The sequence below is a fragment of the Grammomys surdaster genome, unplaced genomic scaffold, assembly GCF_004785775.1.
Source record: "Grammomys surdaster isolate TR1022 unplaced genomic scaffold, NIH_TR_1.0 266, whole genome shotgun sequence".
In the NCBI taxonomy this organism is placed as follows: Eukaryota; Metazoa; Chordata; class Mammalia; order Rodentia; family Muridae; genus Grammomys; species Grammomys surdaster.
This window is the reverse complement of record NW_021604707.1, coordinates 130,082-144,804: the sequence shown is the minus strand read 5'-3', so window position 1 is coordinate 144,804 and position 14,723 is coordinate 130,082. Positions and strand designations below refer to the sequence as shown.

Below are 14,723 nucleotides of genomic sequence, written 5' to 3'. Positions count from 1 at the left end.
CCCATCCATGGTGGACAGGTGCTATGTTCTTTATGAGGCTCAGTGAGAGTCTTCAGGGCTCTATGGGAGCAAGCTCTCATCTGTTTTGTATGTGGCACAATCTGAACCATTTAGCTGAACCATTTAGTGAGAACCAAAGACAAGCTACACTTGTCCTACTCTGCATCAGTGCTTGGCATCTTCACAGCTGCTGTCACCTGCCCTCATCACCTGCCCTCACTCTCCAAGTTCTTTTCTGCCATCACCTGGTCTGGATGCCTTTCCTGGTCTTCTCCTAAGTGACTGCTTAGTCTTTCTCTAAGTCACACAGAATTCCTTTGTAAAAAGCCTTAGTTTTATACCAGAACTCCTTGTTTGTAAGTTTGAATCTCCTATTGGATATTCAATGTCCTATTGTGGGGACGTGGGGATCTTTTTAATATATGTTTAATCACTACACTTGAAAAAGAGTAGCTGAGCATATCAGTTCATGTGTTGCAGTGGAGAAATTTCTGGTTTTAGAGTATGGCCACAATTCGAAATAAACTCTGGATAAAGAATATATGTCAATATTTAAAGAAGAGAACAAGTTGTAAGCTTTTAACTATTCATCCTTATGGTGGAGGAGGGTGAGATTTAAAACACTGTGGACAAGATGGAATATGGCAGTATAAACCTGCAATCCCAGCACTTTGAGGGTGAGGCAAGAGGATCCCCAGTGAGGCGCTAACATAGGCTACAAAATGAAACAGTCTCAAAACAAGCAAAGAAGCAAGCATTGGGCACAGTGACATTCACTTGCAATCCCAGAATTTGGGAAGATGAGATAGAAGGATCAAGAGTTTGAAGCTAGCCTGGGCTACATGGTAAGCCTTTGGTATGAAAACCAGAACAAAAAACCAAGCAAGCAAAACCCCCAAACCACAGACCACCAACCAACCAACCCAAACAAAACAAAAACTCCAGTAGACTATATATAATATAAAAATGCTTTGTATTTGTATTCCATATGTATTTGCATAAATGTTTGGCCATATACCTTAGATTTACTTTTCTAGAATGAACTTTTTAAAAGCTAACCATCAAATTAAAATGTGTACCAATACACCAGCCACAGGGTGGATGTTGTCAGGAATATATTGGTAATAAGTTAGCTGATCTAGAATGAAAAATTTATTATGAAAAATCAATGCAATGGGCAAGTCACACATACTTATGCATCCTGCTGGAAGGGACAAGGGGTAAAAGGCAAGGGTTCATGGCCCAGCCATGGCTCCTTTCTACACACTATAAATCCTGGAGAAGGGAGACAGCTGACAGCTGCCTATGCTTCTTTCTGTTGATTTTCTTGGCAAATAAGCCCTGAGGACAGAAAGGACTGAAAGTCAAACATGAGAGATGTCTACGATGACTAAGTCACCCATGTGTTTTAGGAAGTGTTTCTGATGGATGAAACAACACCAAGCTGCTTCCAACCCAGTTTTTGAAATTAGAAAGAAGAAAAGAATGTAGCTGGATAGGGGTGGGGTGGGGACACAGACAAACATCAAAAGCTGGCTCCCTTTCTAACAAATATGGCACAGAAAGGAGATACTTGTAGATTCTGGCAGAAATAAGACTGAGTGCAAAAGGTGGTCTGAAGATACTTATTCCAGAGCTGGACACTGTGACACTTTAAGATTTTAATTTGAAGACATATTACATAAATCTGCCTCTGAAGAAGGTCAAGCCTTTCCTGCTGCCGATTGTTAGTAACCATAGCATAACCTCAAACACCTCACACTGGCTTTTAAAACAGGAAAATTCCTATGCTAACTTCTTCATAAAGTTACCAAGATGAAGTCTGGAGAGATGGCTCAGTGGTTAAGAGTACTGACTGCTCTTCCAGAGGTCCTGAGTTCAATTCTCAGCAACCACATGGTGGCTCACAACCATCTGTAATGGGATCTAATGCCCTCTTCTGGTGTGTCTAAAGACAACTACAGTGTACTCATATAAATAAAATAAATGAATTTTTTTAAAAAAGTTACCAAGATGAAATGAGAAAAATGAAAACAGAAAATGTTTTTGAAGTTTCTGTGTTTCTATATGTGACAGAGAAAGTGACCCCACCCGTCCCTTGTAACAACCCTGTCAGATCCAGAGAATAGGAAGCAGAAGACAGTAAGCTTTGTGCTTCATGTCTCAGTTTCCCTCCTTCCCAGCAGACTCAGAGAAAAAAAAAGAAAGACAGAAACAGTAAGCTGCTGGTATGGAGTAACTAACCAGACTGGAGAGACACCTGTTAAGTTAGGGGTAACATGAAAACTATGTCAGAATCTCCCCAAAGCTTAACCTCTGTATACTAAACAAGGACACTTTCATTATAGATACTAGAGGGCTTGCAGTGTCTCATCTCCTCTCGCTGGCCCCATGTGAACTGCAGGTCTGGCTCATTCATAGTCTCCAGATAGTAATCCTGAGCCTGCCTTTCTCAGTGGAGGGCAAAGGCAGGGGGTGGCTGAGGTGGGCTGGTAATTAAAAAAGACAACCCATTAGGAAGATTGAGTCAGCCAAGGGGAAAGGGCAGTGAGGGGTGGGAAGTCCTTAGCACTGGAGCACCAGGAAGAAAGGCCAGACACAAAGGAAGGAAGAGGCAGAAAGTTAGTGGTTGTCCTGATAACCAGGGCCCCTACTGTTCCTGGTGACTTTAACTCACAGGGGTGCTTCCCTCTTGGCTGAGGGTGTAGTCATCACAGGAAAAGAAGAAAGGAGGCAGAGGAAAAAGAGCTAGGTAATTATGAGCTCTTTATCAGGAGGGGCTCTGCTTCCAAATGTCACCAGTATTAGAAGTACCAGAGTTAGAGTGTGCTCCACCAAGATTCAGAAGAGAATTACCTGGGATGCTGTTTAAAGAAGCCTACATAGCAGGACTTCAAGACAGGCTGTGAAAATGGCTACAGAAGGCTGGAATGGAAAAGATCAATGTTGCAGACAAAGGATTAACAGGAGAAACAGATGTCCAAGAGGAAGAAACGGGAAATCCTAGCAGAGGAGTAGAAGAAAAAGAAAAGCGAGCAGGATGGGGAGTCACCTGGTGTGGGAGTTAGCTACTGGCACTGGCTTCTGCTTTCCTGTCTTTAGGATGACTTTCAAAAGCTTCTCAAGTTGAAGGCTATCCTGACACCAAGGAGAGAGATACTAAGGACACAAGGACAGCATTGTGGTAGTTCCAGGGTTTTTACATGGTGGCAACTCTGTGTGAATTGGCTATAGTTAGAAAGCATAGGGAAATAATGTATAAAACTAGAAAGGAAAAGCACAAGGAGGAGAGGAAGGGCTGTTGGAGTTAATCTTGATACTGCACTACACAGTGAGTCTCTGGCACAGGAAGCTCTAACTCTTCAATGGATTCAGAACTCAACCATTACTGCTGACGTTCCCTTGGAGTGAGACTAAAGCATATTCCTGGCACTGCCCATCTGCTCCTTCACTGCTCTACTGTCAAACTTTCTTCCTTGATGGGCACTTGATGGCAACTCTAAGGACAGTGAGGATCAGAATGGAGTACAGAGCACTTGCCGTGGCATCTACTTTATGTAAATGTATCATCATGCATACCTAAGGCTTTGGGACCCAAAGGGCCTAAATATGGGCTATCTCAAATAGGACTGACAAAACTTTCCCAATTCAGAAATCTGACGAGCTCATTATTACAACAGACCTCTAGTTCATTCTGTTCTCAATGCATCAGTCCCAGCATTGAACTCTAAAGGGATGGAACCCACTCAAAAGGCCATCTCTGAGAAGACTGACCAGAGAACAGTGTGCTGAGGACCCATCAGATCAGGGAGGAGAGGAAAGATAAAGGATGAAAGATACTCAGCCTGTTTATGTCACCAGCACCATGAAGTGGCTTCTGAATTATGGAGCAACTCTTAGGCATTGTCATCACAGGGCAGAGCTACTCTTGCAAAAATAAGTCTTCCTTACAGAGGTGAATGGTATTGTTTAACCTGCAGCGCCACCTGGTGCTTACAGGGAGAACTTTGGTACTCATTTTCTGAGCCATAGATATGCACCATTCAGAGAACCAGATTAAAAGCACTCAAAATTATTATGACTTGCTTTCTATTTAAAAGTATAAGCAATGTACTCCATTTATACATGCTACACTATTTGAAATACTACTTAGCTTAAACTATACCTGTCTTACAAGGTCCAGCTCCAAACAAATCCTTCCTCTTCCTAAAATTTATTCCACGTTAGCTTTCTCCTAAACAACTTCCATTCAGTAAGACTTGCCCCGTAAGTCACAGAGTGAGGCAGGTCTGTCTGATTTCAATGCCCACATTCTTTCCATGTGGAAATGGGGTAGGGGGTAGACATAGACAGCGTAACAGGAGGGTCTGCTTCCAGAGAGGATAACATCAGTGGGTCCTCATGGTAGGGCAAGATGCTCAAGGGCACTGTGCTATTTCAGAAAGTAAAATGGTACTGTTGCGGTAGATAGCCTAAAAGCAAAGCCTGTGAGTAGGTACAACCACGGCTCTGGGTATTGGAGATGCCCAGTTTATCAGCTGGGGACATTCTATGGGAAAAGTTTGGGGGGATTTTGTTTCTTTGGGTGCCTCTTATTCCCTAGCACTGCTGATGATGCTTGGAATTCTCACTGGTGATGAAAGATGTACCGAAACAAATGGAATTGCATGCGATCTTGCACATCTGCTCATTTAACGTAATTTCAGTCAGTATCTTCTATGTGTCAGAGGAGGTGTTAGAGATACAACTGTGAATAAGCTGAATCTTTGCCCTCAAGAGTCTTATGTAGTCTAATGCTGTTGTTAAAATCTCACACTCACAGGTTCCTATTTGTAGTTGCAGGTAGGCAACAGGTACTAATAATGTGGCTTAGGAAATGACATTTAAATGCCTCAATATTCTGGTTTTCCCCTTCATTTTTTAATGACTAGTGCTGTACTTCCATTGGAATATATGAGAATTTAAGAATATTATAAAATACACAGAAGACCAAACACACAATCGTGGACAGCAGATACTCAGTTACTATACATCTATTACAATATTATATCACATTGTAATATACTATAATAATATTTATTACATTAAGTGGAGATTCTCATGTAATAGGATAGAGCATGGTATCTTTAACATAGTATGCATTTTGAGCAAATGACACCCCTCAAATGAAAGGCAGACAATGTATGTGGTAGACAAAATGCTGGATCCTTCCTGGCATGGCATGACACATTACTTCCAACCAAGGAGACACAATACGAGGGAAGCCATCACTGAACGAAACCCCTAATTTCAGCACTTTCAGATACAGCTTTGTCAATGACATTTTAGGCCAGAAATAACCTAATACAAGAAACTGAAGGCTTATTGAATCAAAGGATCTGGTGCTCCAGCAAAAGCACATGCTTTTTCTAAAGAAGCTGTCACTAGAAGAAGTCAGATGTGAGACAAAGCATAGTGCTGGAGCTATACTGGATGCAGTGAGGTCTTAAAGTAAAGAGACACAGCACTTGTCTCATGGTGACTCGGAATTGTTTTGATATTCTTTCTCTAGTTGTGGCCAGGCTGTAAAAAAAGAAACACTGGGAAAAACTAACCTCTGGCCCAGGAGTGCCTAAGTAGAAAATCAGAGCCTGCTGATGGAAACAGATGTATGTAGTACCATCAGATGCATCTGACCCAGTCTGGAGAAAACTAAGGGCTAGACAGGACTAAGACCCTGGAGCTTAGTGAGGCAGATTTTAGTAAGTAGTGTTTTGTGAAGAAGCTTGTACAAAAAGGAGGCAGGCAGTATGAGAGGAAGGAACTGTTCAGGCAGTGAAACGGGATGCCTGTCTGGTAGAACTGCACATCTGCACATACAGTAAGCAGTAGGCTTACCTGCTAGTAAAAATGTAATAAATGTCAGGTCCTTTCCTATTGTAACTGGTTGTGTCCTTTTGGTGGCAGGACTTGAGTTTCCCTTAAGAAGTAACGAATGTCACAAAGGCCCCTCAGGCTGCTATAAACACACACACACACACACACACACACACCAAGAAAGACAGCTTGAGTGGGGTTCTACCCAGATAACACCCATGACTCAAGAGTGATATAAAAGAAGAGTAGTAATAGTGTTCACATCAGCCATTGGTGATTGTCCTTGGGAGACACACTTGGGTATCCCACTGGGCGGCTCACTCTCCAATGGTCCTACCTCTGCCATCACCTCCTGGACTTTCTTGAGAGATGGCTTGTTGAACAATACCTTTCCTAAGAGGACTCCATGACCTAGCATGAGCTCTAGAAATTACCATTTAATATTTAATTTTCTCCTATGTTTACAGCTTGTTGGATTTCTTCAACCTCCACATTCTTTTCTTCTTCTCACTATACTTAGTGACTTTATGTACTTTTTACTCTTCTCTACTCCTGGGTCACTGAAACTTTGCTCTCTACTATGTCAGGTAATTTTATCTCCATATGTCCCAACACACAAACACATACTCATTTTCTCTCTCACACACACTTTAAGAAATGTAGACAAAGATGCCAGGAATGTGTCTGCTGCCCTTTTGACATAGGGTCTGATGCCATCTTTGGGGCCATGGGGAGGGCAGAGCCATGGACATGGCATTCACATACTCTGATGCTGGCCTGGCTCCTATTTTTATCGTGGCATGGCTCTGGGCATCTAGGCAGGGAGCTGGTCCAGCTTCTTCTCATTCCTTTACTCTCTACATCAGGGCTCCAAAATAATTTTACCCCTTACCTTGGCTGGGTCTTCCTGCCCCAAGCCTTCTACCATCAATGGGGCACAGTACATCTTTCCTTCCCTCCAACCCAGACTAGCTCTGAGTACTTTTCCAGTTTCCTAAATCCAATTCTGATGCATACAGGGAACTGTAAAATTTCTTCTGTTTTCGGACACAAGACATTTACACGAGCTGGATTCATTCGTTCCCTGGCTTAGACTGCTATCCTCACTCTCCTTTCCTCCCAAATAAGGAGTTCTCCTTGTTACATAATTGGATGTTCCCAGCACAGAAGCTAACATGAGGTCAGCCACGCATGCGTGCAACACTTGCCTTTGACTTAACCATGCCTTTTTTGGGCATGTAGCTTCTCTTGAGCTTCCCTCCCCCACTCTCTCCACACCATCAACAATCAAGGGAGATTTATAAGCCTGGCACAGAGCAGAACTCTTCCAACGTTGGCTCAGAAGGAGGGGTCATGAGGTTGAATTTACTCTGTCTCCCCCTGCCCCGCCTTTGCAGCTAGAGAGTGTGCTTACAATCTGGCAGGAATCCCTGGAGTCCAAGGCAGCTCTGTATATAGGTATTTTAAGGGAGCAGGGAGCAAAGGAAGCTGGAAGCAGTAGAAGTAAGCATGTTTGCATGGAGATAATGATGCCAGACAGTGGGAAGTGAGGGCATTTTAAAGGGGCACAGCACCTACATCTAGGTGGCTATCCCCTCTTGGACACCAAGACTGCACAGTGCTCAGGAAAAGTAAAGCAGCAACAGCAGCCATCTGTGGCCAATGATGGCCACCATGTTTCTTAAAGCACATAAAGTGCAGGAGCCCAAGTGCCCTGCAAAGGATACTCTCCGATATTTAAGGTTTCAGACAGAAATGTGGGTGACAGTCACAGGGACACTAGGACCTTATATGCCATCTCTTATAGTGGGGTCTGGGTGGGTGTATTGGATGTGAGTGTCCTACAGCTCCAGGGGAGATTAAATTCCCAGCTTCTTTGTTTACCACACAAACATCTTTTTTAAAAATAAAGACTACAGTTTGCCCAAAGGACAGTCATGGAGGCTACCATCAGAGGTCAGAGGTGCTCTCCTTGCTCCTCATAGATACGGTCATGCAGTTTGGAGTCTATAAACAACCTGATAATCTCTTCTTAGGGAATGTTTGCCACTAGGCGCAGTGATTTTCAGGTTGGCTCTTATCCTTGAAGCCATGGGGCAAAGGTCTGATCCTGAAAGTTAAGAGAATCACTACAGATGAAAAGTGGAAAAGCATGAGTTAGCTTCTGCATGTGTTATTTATGAACTTTATAGTTTTGACTTAATAACCCAAATTCCTTATAAACCATAGATTCCCCAGCTTAGAAGTGGGGATCATAATACCTCTTTCACAGAGCTCTTTAAATGGATTAAACTATGAAATATGTTCAAAGTGTCACATTCAATGCCTGTGTGAATTAATCTCTCAATAGACATTTGCTACACAGTAAATACATATAAGCCGATAAGATTATCCATTGAAATACTAACTTCTGAAGTGAGCCCTGTTTTCTTCATTTGACTACACATGTGGGGACTTGTTAATGGAAGACTGTGGGCCATAGGAGTCAAATCCTTGAAACCTTTGGAAGGAAGGAAATGGTCCATTCTTCAAAGACCATGACATTCCCCCCTCTTTTTCCTCCTATTAAAAAAGCACCTAGACCATTATAAAGCTAGAATTCATTCTGAGAGCCAAAGATAAAACACTATAAAAGTTGGGGGAAATCATGTGTAAGGAAAGAGAGGTCTTGAGCAGAGAAGGAGGTGGTCCTCATTTAAGTTCAACCTACAGAAGGGTGGGGTGAGGTGCCAACCACCACAATTCTAAATCTTGTACTAACAGACAGTAAAATGGCCAAGAAGAAACTGTGTAGAAGTAAAGGAGACCTTTTTGGTAGAAGCTAACTGACGAACAATGACAACAAAGTCTGAAACACCTGCATGAACAACAAGTACTGACCAGAGTTACAGATTTTTCCAAGGTAGCCACAAGATTTTTTTGTTCAGGCCATTTATAGTCATCAAACACATAGAAAAGTTCCTGCTTTTCCAAATAGTGTCTCCACCTCATAAAACAAAACAGAAGCAAACAACAAAATCCTGAAGAATGAAAGGTAAAGAGCTGCAGAGTCAGGGGCACTCGGAGGTGCGTCCTCTCTGGTTCCATTACAGCTAGAGTCACTTCTGGGCTTCACTACTCTGCATTCATCAGACAGCTGTCTGCCTGGCTAACTGGGCTAATGGAAGTGTCCAGGTAGCCAAGTAGAGGAATGGAAAGAGAAGGTACATAGCTTGACTTTCATACTCTGGTCAGGAACATGTTCCAGAAGCCCTCCCTGTAAATCTAGAAAGCATGACTGAAACTGCGTACTGTATGTGTTTGTGTGTCTTGGACCAGGGCGCAAGTACTCTGCTTCTGAGTTAAGTCTGGAACTTTCCTGGTTGCTGTTTTAATGAAAGAACCTACTGGTATAAATCAGCTTCAAAGGCCTCATGGAGTCTCCCATTGTTTTGAAACTCTAATCTGTGTTGGTCAGTCAGGCACTAAAGGGATGACTATAGGTGGCATTAGTAAACTTACATGAGGTGGAGATCTTAAATACACAGAGTGGAACTAATTTGGAGCCATTAGAAACATAAGACATTTTTTAATCATTTCCTTGCCTAAAGAACAAATATCATTTTTGGGGATACTTTGTAGTATACATAAATTAAAAAATAGCATTATTAATCCCATTTTCCAGATGAGTAAACCAAGCTCAGAGTATAAAACACAGGGAGTAGCCTGTGATAGTGCAGACCAGGCTTTGGAACAGGTGAGTTGAATGCTGGCCTCACTGCCCACTTACTTTCAACCCAAGGCGGCGCCTGAGTTTCTGTGCTCACCTTCATTACATTCTAAACTTTAAAACAGCATGGGCCTGTGCCTATTTTGTACATTATTGACAAGCCTTTAGTAATACTTAAAAATGACTGAAGATAGAATACTGAAATGAATCCCCAGTTGGATAGTAATACAGCAATTTAAAGTAGAGTTGAATGAATGTTATAAGACTGCTTAGACAAATTTCTACCAGTGAGCCAAAAGACAGCTCAGACCAGCACAATCATTGCTTTTCTTATCCCATTTACCGCAGTTGAGGTACTGCACTTGGCCTGAATCCTGAAATGAGGCTGGCCTTTTCTGTGTATATATCCCTGTGGGTATCCCTCTTGTGGATCAAACTTCCTTGTGAGATACCAGTTCTTCAGTGGTCTTCCTGGATTAGATAAAGGTCTCTGTTCTGTGCCTGGATTGGCCCAAGTCCTTTAATATTCTGGGCTATTCAACTTAACTTCTTTCAACTTCTAAATTAGGGATCCCAATCTTTTTTTCCAATTTCTCCTAATGTTCCTATGCTGTTTTGCTCCTATTGAAAAGCTTCTTGAGTTCATAAGCCAACTTACGATGTATATGGTCAGAGGAGTGGGGTCCCCAGTGCTCACATACTACCAGATGTCATTTAGCCATACACTACCAGACTTCAGATTACATTACTGAGGATCTTTTCACTCTTGAAAGCATTAGGATCAATAAAGCAGAGATCAATAAAAGATGAAGAAAAATAAAAGCCCTATTAGCAACACTCACAGGTAACAGAGTAAAACACAACAGAACTAGAGTTATAACTGCAAAAAATATCAAAATGTTTATTCAGCCAAATATTTCAAGAGGCTATACCAGGCCCAGCACCTCTGTAGGTCCTCGTGGCTCTTAAGCTAACAGTGAAGGGACAATTTCTCAATCTTAGCCCTAGAGGCATTATGGGAAGAATATGTCATCACTGTGTGTGCAGAGGGGTGTGGAGGAGGGTGGGTACAGCAGGGGATGTTCTGTGAAACAAAGAAGGCAAGCAGCATCCATGATCTCTACTCACCAGATACCTTCCAAGGGGCATTTCCACCCTCCTTCCCTGTTGTGACAACCCAAACCTCCTCCTGTGTTGCTTAATGTCTCCTGGGAACAAGAGAACCTATTGCGAATCATGACATTAGGGAAACTAAACAATATAATATAATAAGTATCACTGTTAACAAGAGTGAGTGGAGAAGGGGGCTCCTTAATTCAGGGGAAAGTGAGAAAAGATGGCATGAAAAAAGTGAATGAAATCTGGTCCTCAGTATCCAAAAAAATGTCTATTTTGTCAAGCATGAAGAATGGGAAGGTCATAAGGATGGATAAGAAATCAGTTGTAGAAAATTCCATCTATTCATAGATCTTTCAAGCTATCTGTAAGGCCCAGATAAAGCTAAGCTGCAAGCCCATGTTTCTCTCTCTCTGCTTTACCATCCTGTAGGCACTATGTATGATCAATAGAAATGCCCGCTGCACAGAAATCAAAGAAAGACACGGGGCTTGGGGATGTAAAAATGGGAAACTGATCCCAGAGCATGGTACCACATTATTATAAGACTATCTCTTACATTCTAAGACACTGGAACTTTTGCTGGTCCTTGCAGCTGAGTTAATAATAATATACTTTAAGGTCGCATAAAACTTAAAACTATATGTGTTAGTAATCTGTTAAACTCCACCTCCACAGTCACCTGGCAACAGCCAGGTATGCTCCTCCCCACAGTTACCTGGCAACAGCCAGGTAGGCCTGCACACTATAAAAGGGGCTCTGTGGCCCCTCCTCTCTCTCTTGGCTCCTCAACCCAGCACCTGCAGGTTGACCTCTCCCCTCCTCACTTCCCTTGCCCCTCTCTCCACGTGGTCATGGCCGGCCTCCACTCCTCCACTTCTCTACTCTTCTCTCTCTCCTCCTGCTCTCCCACTCTCTTAATAAACCTCCCCTCGTGGAACCGTCTAGTCTGCTGTGGTCTGTCCCAAGCTGCGCGTGACCTTTTAATATGTTCTCCACCTGTTTGTTTAACTTTGATTTAAGTGAACAACGTAACAACCAACCTTACTTGCCTTGAACTTCCCATGTAATCAAGGTTTACAACCTGAGATAATGCATAGTTTTAAGCTTATGTATTCTTTCATGCCCTGACCCACAAGTAACTCAAGTGTGTATGTGCATTATGGTAACAAATGGTGAAAACAGAAAGTAGGTTGAAAGCAACCTTATAAAACAAATATCCACCATAATGATGCTTCCCCATGTGATGCTTTCTGTGCTGCCTAATAAAGTCTTTTGCTATAGACACACACACACAAGACACAGTATTCAGACAAGCATAGGGATCCAGATTCAAACTCATATAATAGACAGATTCAGATAGGCCAGAAACCATAGCTATAGAAAGATAGAAAACATGAGACAGAATTGGGCTCACTTTTGATCAAATGACCACAAGGGGAAGTGCTTTGATTGCTGTAGGAGGAGCTAAGGTGGGAGGAGTAAGGAAAAGAAGAAGAAAAGGAAGAACTAGAGAGGGCAGAGATGTAGGAGGATGAAGAGCCAGGCAGGTATGGAGAGTAGTCGCAGGTAACAACTTATATTTAGGTTAGCTAATTGGGAAAAACCTCTAATTGTATGGGCATATTGTTATTGAGCATTACCAAACATATAAAGCCTTTGATTAATATTTAAGCATTAGAGTCTCATTTTCCTACCGGGCCCATGTGGATGGCGGGATGGTCTGGGCAATGCCCAGTCTTGTGAGGACAGCATGGAAGATTGGCAGAGCCATCTCCCACGCTGGTGTCTCGTGGGTGGCAAGGCTAGTGTTTCTAGCTGGCCGTTTCTAGCTGTGGTGCATGTGGCCTCTGGCTGCGAACATGGCAGCTGAGCTAGGCAGAGCCGCCGCAGCTTAGATAGTGGGCTTGACTAGCAGCCGTTACTTCAACATATTGCTTTTCTTAATGTCACACTAATGCATAGTGGTGATCATCAGTGTTTTAAGTTGACACATTTTGGTGCCTCATGTAAGTTATCTCTAGTGTGTTAAATTGATGTAATAGAGTAGGAGACTGAGCTAAAGTACTGTAGGAACAGAGGCAGTGTCTGTAGTTCAGTGTGCTATCTATGTCAGAAACCTTAGAGAATTATATACACTCAAACTTTAAAAAGGGCTTCTGATACAGTCTTCTTACCCACATTCCTACAATGCTGAGGCTTCAGGCAATTCAAATGTTATATTAAACAGTACAGAAACAAGTTTCATGTCCAATTTCTTAGGAAATCGAGGCTCTAAAGTGATGGAGAGCTCAGCAATCTTACCTCTGAACTAGAGTTCCAAAAATAAGGTGGAGGAACTTCTGCATACTTTCAGTACACAGCCACTTCCACTGCTCCATCAACAGCAGGAGGATCAGATCAAAGGCCGTGTCTGCTAACTCTGTCTCTGTTCCTGGGGACAAAGCATCACAGATAACTCAGGAAGAGACCTCTCCTCTTTAAGAGCTTTGGTGGCAGCCAGGTCTTCTCTAGCTTCTTGTCATTATCCTAGAGTTTTGAGATCCCATCCCTTTGCACAATATAAATCAAGAAATGCTTGTATCTATCACTCAGTGATGCACTCTATGTGTTTACAACTTTTTTGTATCTGATGTTCTATCACGACAGGTTTTTAAAATCATATTAGCAGGTCTTGTACATAATTATTTTACCTATCTGACATGGGTTTCCCCTGTATTTCTCCAGGATGCTGACTCCGTTCTACTCCAAGTAGGGGCTCACAACTGCTGACTAACTGGAACTGGCAAGCCCTTGTGCCTTCCACTCGCCCCCACAGTGGATAATGGAAAGGAATGGGCTGATCAGGGGAAAGAACTAAGATTCATTCTCCTACAGAATCACCTCCATTACACAGAGCTGTGGGGTGGGGTGCAGGATGCTGGAGTCTGACTTTGAGATAATATGTGATTCTAGAAGAGTACCACACCTCTGGTAAAATGCCATGACATTTACTGTTTTCTTTCCCATTTGGAAGACTGGAAGTGCCACAGATGAGCTCATGTCTATGTTGGGCTGAAGTATCTTAAACATCTATACATTGAAAAGAAGTGTCTATTCTCTAAATCTGTGCTGGGATTCCTATCTCATGTCAGTGTCCAGGGGTATGTTGGTGTTACACAATGATTAGAAGAATCTGGCATTTCTGCCGTGACTAATGTTACCATTATCATCATCAATATCTGCTAGTCTAGGCTCAATGGGGACTCTCTGGACCAGCCTGCACCAGCTTTCCTCTTCCAAGGGTGTTTTAGAACACAAATCACTTTGGGGTCTGGGCAGATCTGCTAACACTGAATCTCACTTCATTTTAGATTCTGCCTAGTACATATTTTCTTTTTCTGTGCTGTATGTACATGTATATATATATGTGTGTGTGTGTGTGTGTACGTACGTACGTACGTATGTATGTATGTATGTATGTATGTATATGAATAGATGCTTTTTTCCAGTGAATAGATGTTCAAGCCCAGCATAAACATGAGCTCATCTGTGGCCCCTCAAGTCTTCCAAATGGGAAAGAAATTGGTGAATGTCATGTGTGGAAAATATGAGTTGCTGTCTAGTTTTTTGCTCAAAGATGGACTATTCCTCCCTCAGGAAACACCCTCCTCAGTGCCACCAGTTCCTCAGGATTAGCATCTGTCTGTAACTGCCACCCTGTGGTAACATGTAATCATTGCAGTAAAAGTAAAGCAAACTGAATCACATGGTCCTTTTGAAGAAAATGATAAACTACACAACACACCAAGACATTAATAATCAAGACCAAATCTCATAAACATGCCCAGAGGCCATCTGACTTAGGCAATTCCTCAACTAACTGAGGTTTTCCTCTCAGATGACTCAAAGCTGTGTCATGTTGACAATTACAGCTAACTAGAAGCCCCATTGTATCGCATACTTAAATTGAGGTTCATATAGCAGAGGCCAGGTGATTTGTTTTTGAGCATTTGGGAGTAAATATGAAATTAGTTTTTCTTCTTCATCCCACAAAATCTTC

General features: G+C 42.4%; 1 protein-coding gene across 1 annotated transcript in view; it reads right to left on the bottom strand.

Moving 5' to 3' along the window:
• Positions 1-14,723, bottom strand: part of Snx19 (sorting nexin 19) — a 40,923-nt gene that overhangs the window by 14,632 nt on the left and 11,568 nt on the right. Inside the window, exon 8 of the mRNA XM_028776192.1 lies at positions 12,986-13,115. Within this exon, the coding sequence (XP_028632025.1) occupies positions 12,986-13,115 (130 nt within the window). The remainder of the gene's footprint in view (positions 1-12,985; positions 13,116-14,723) is intronic.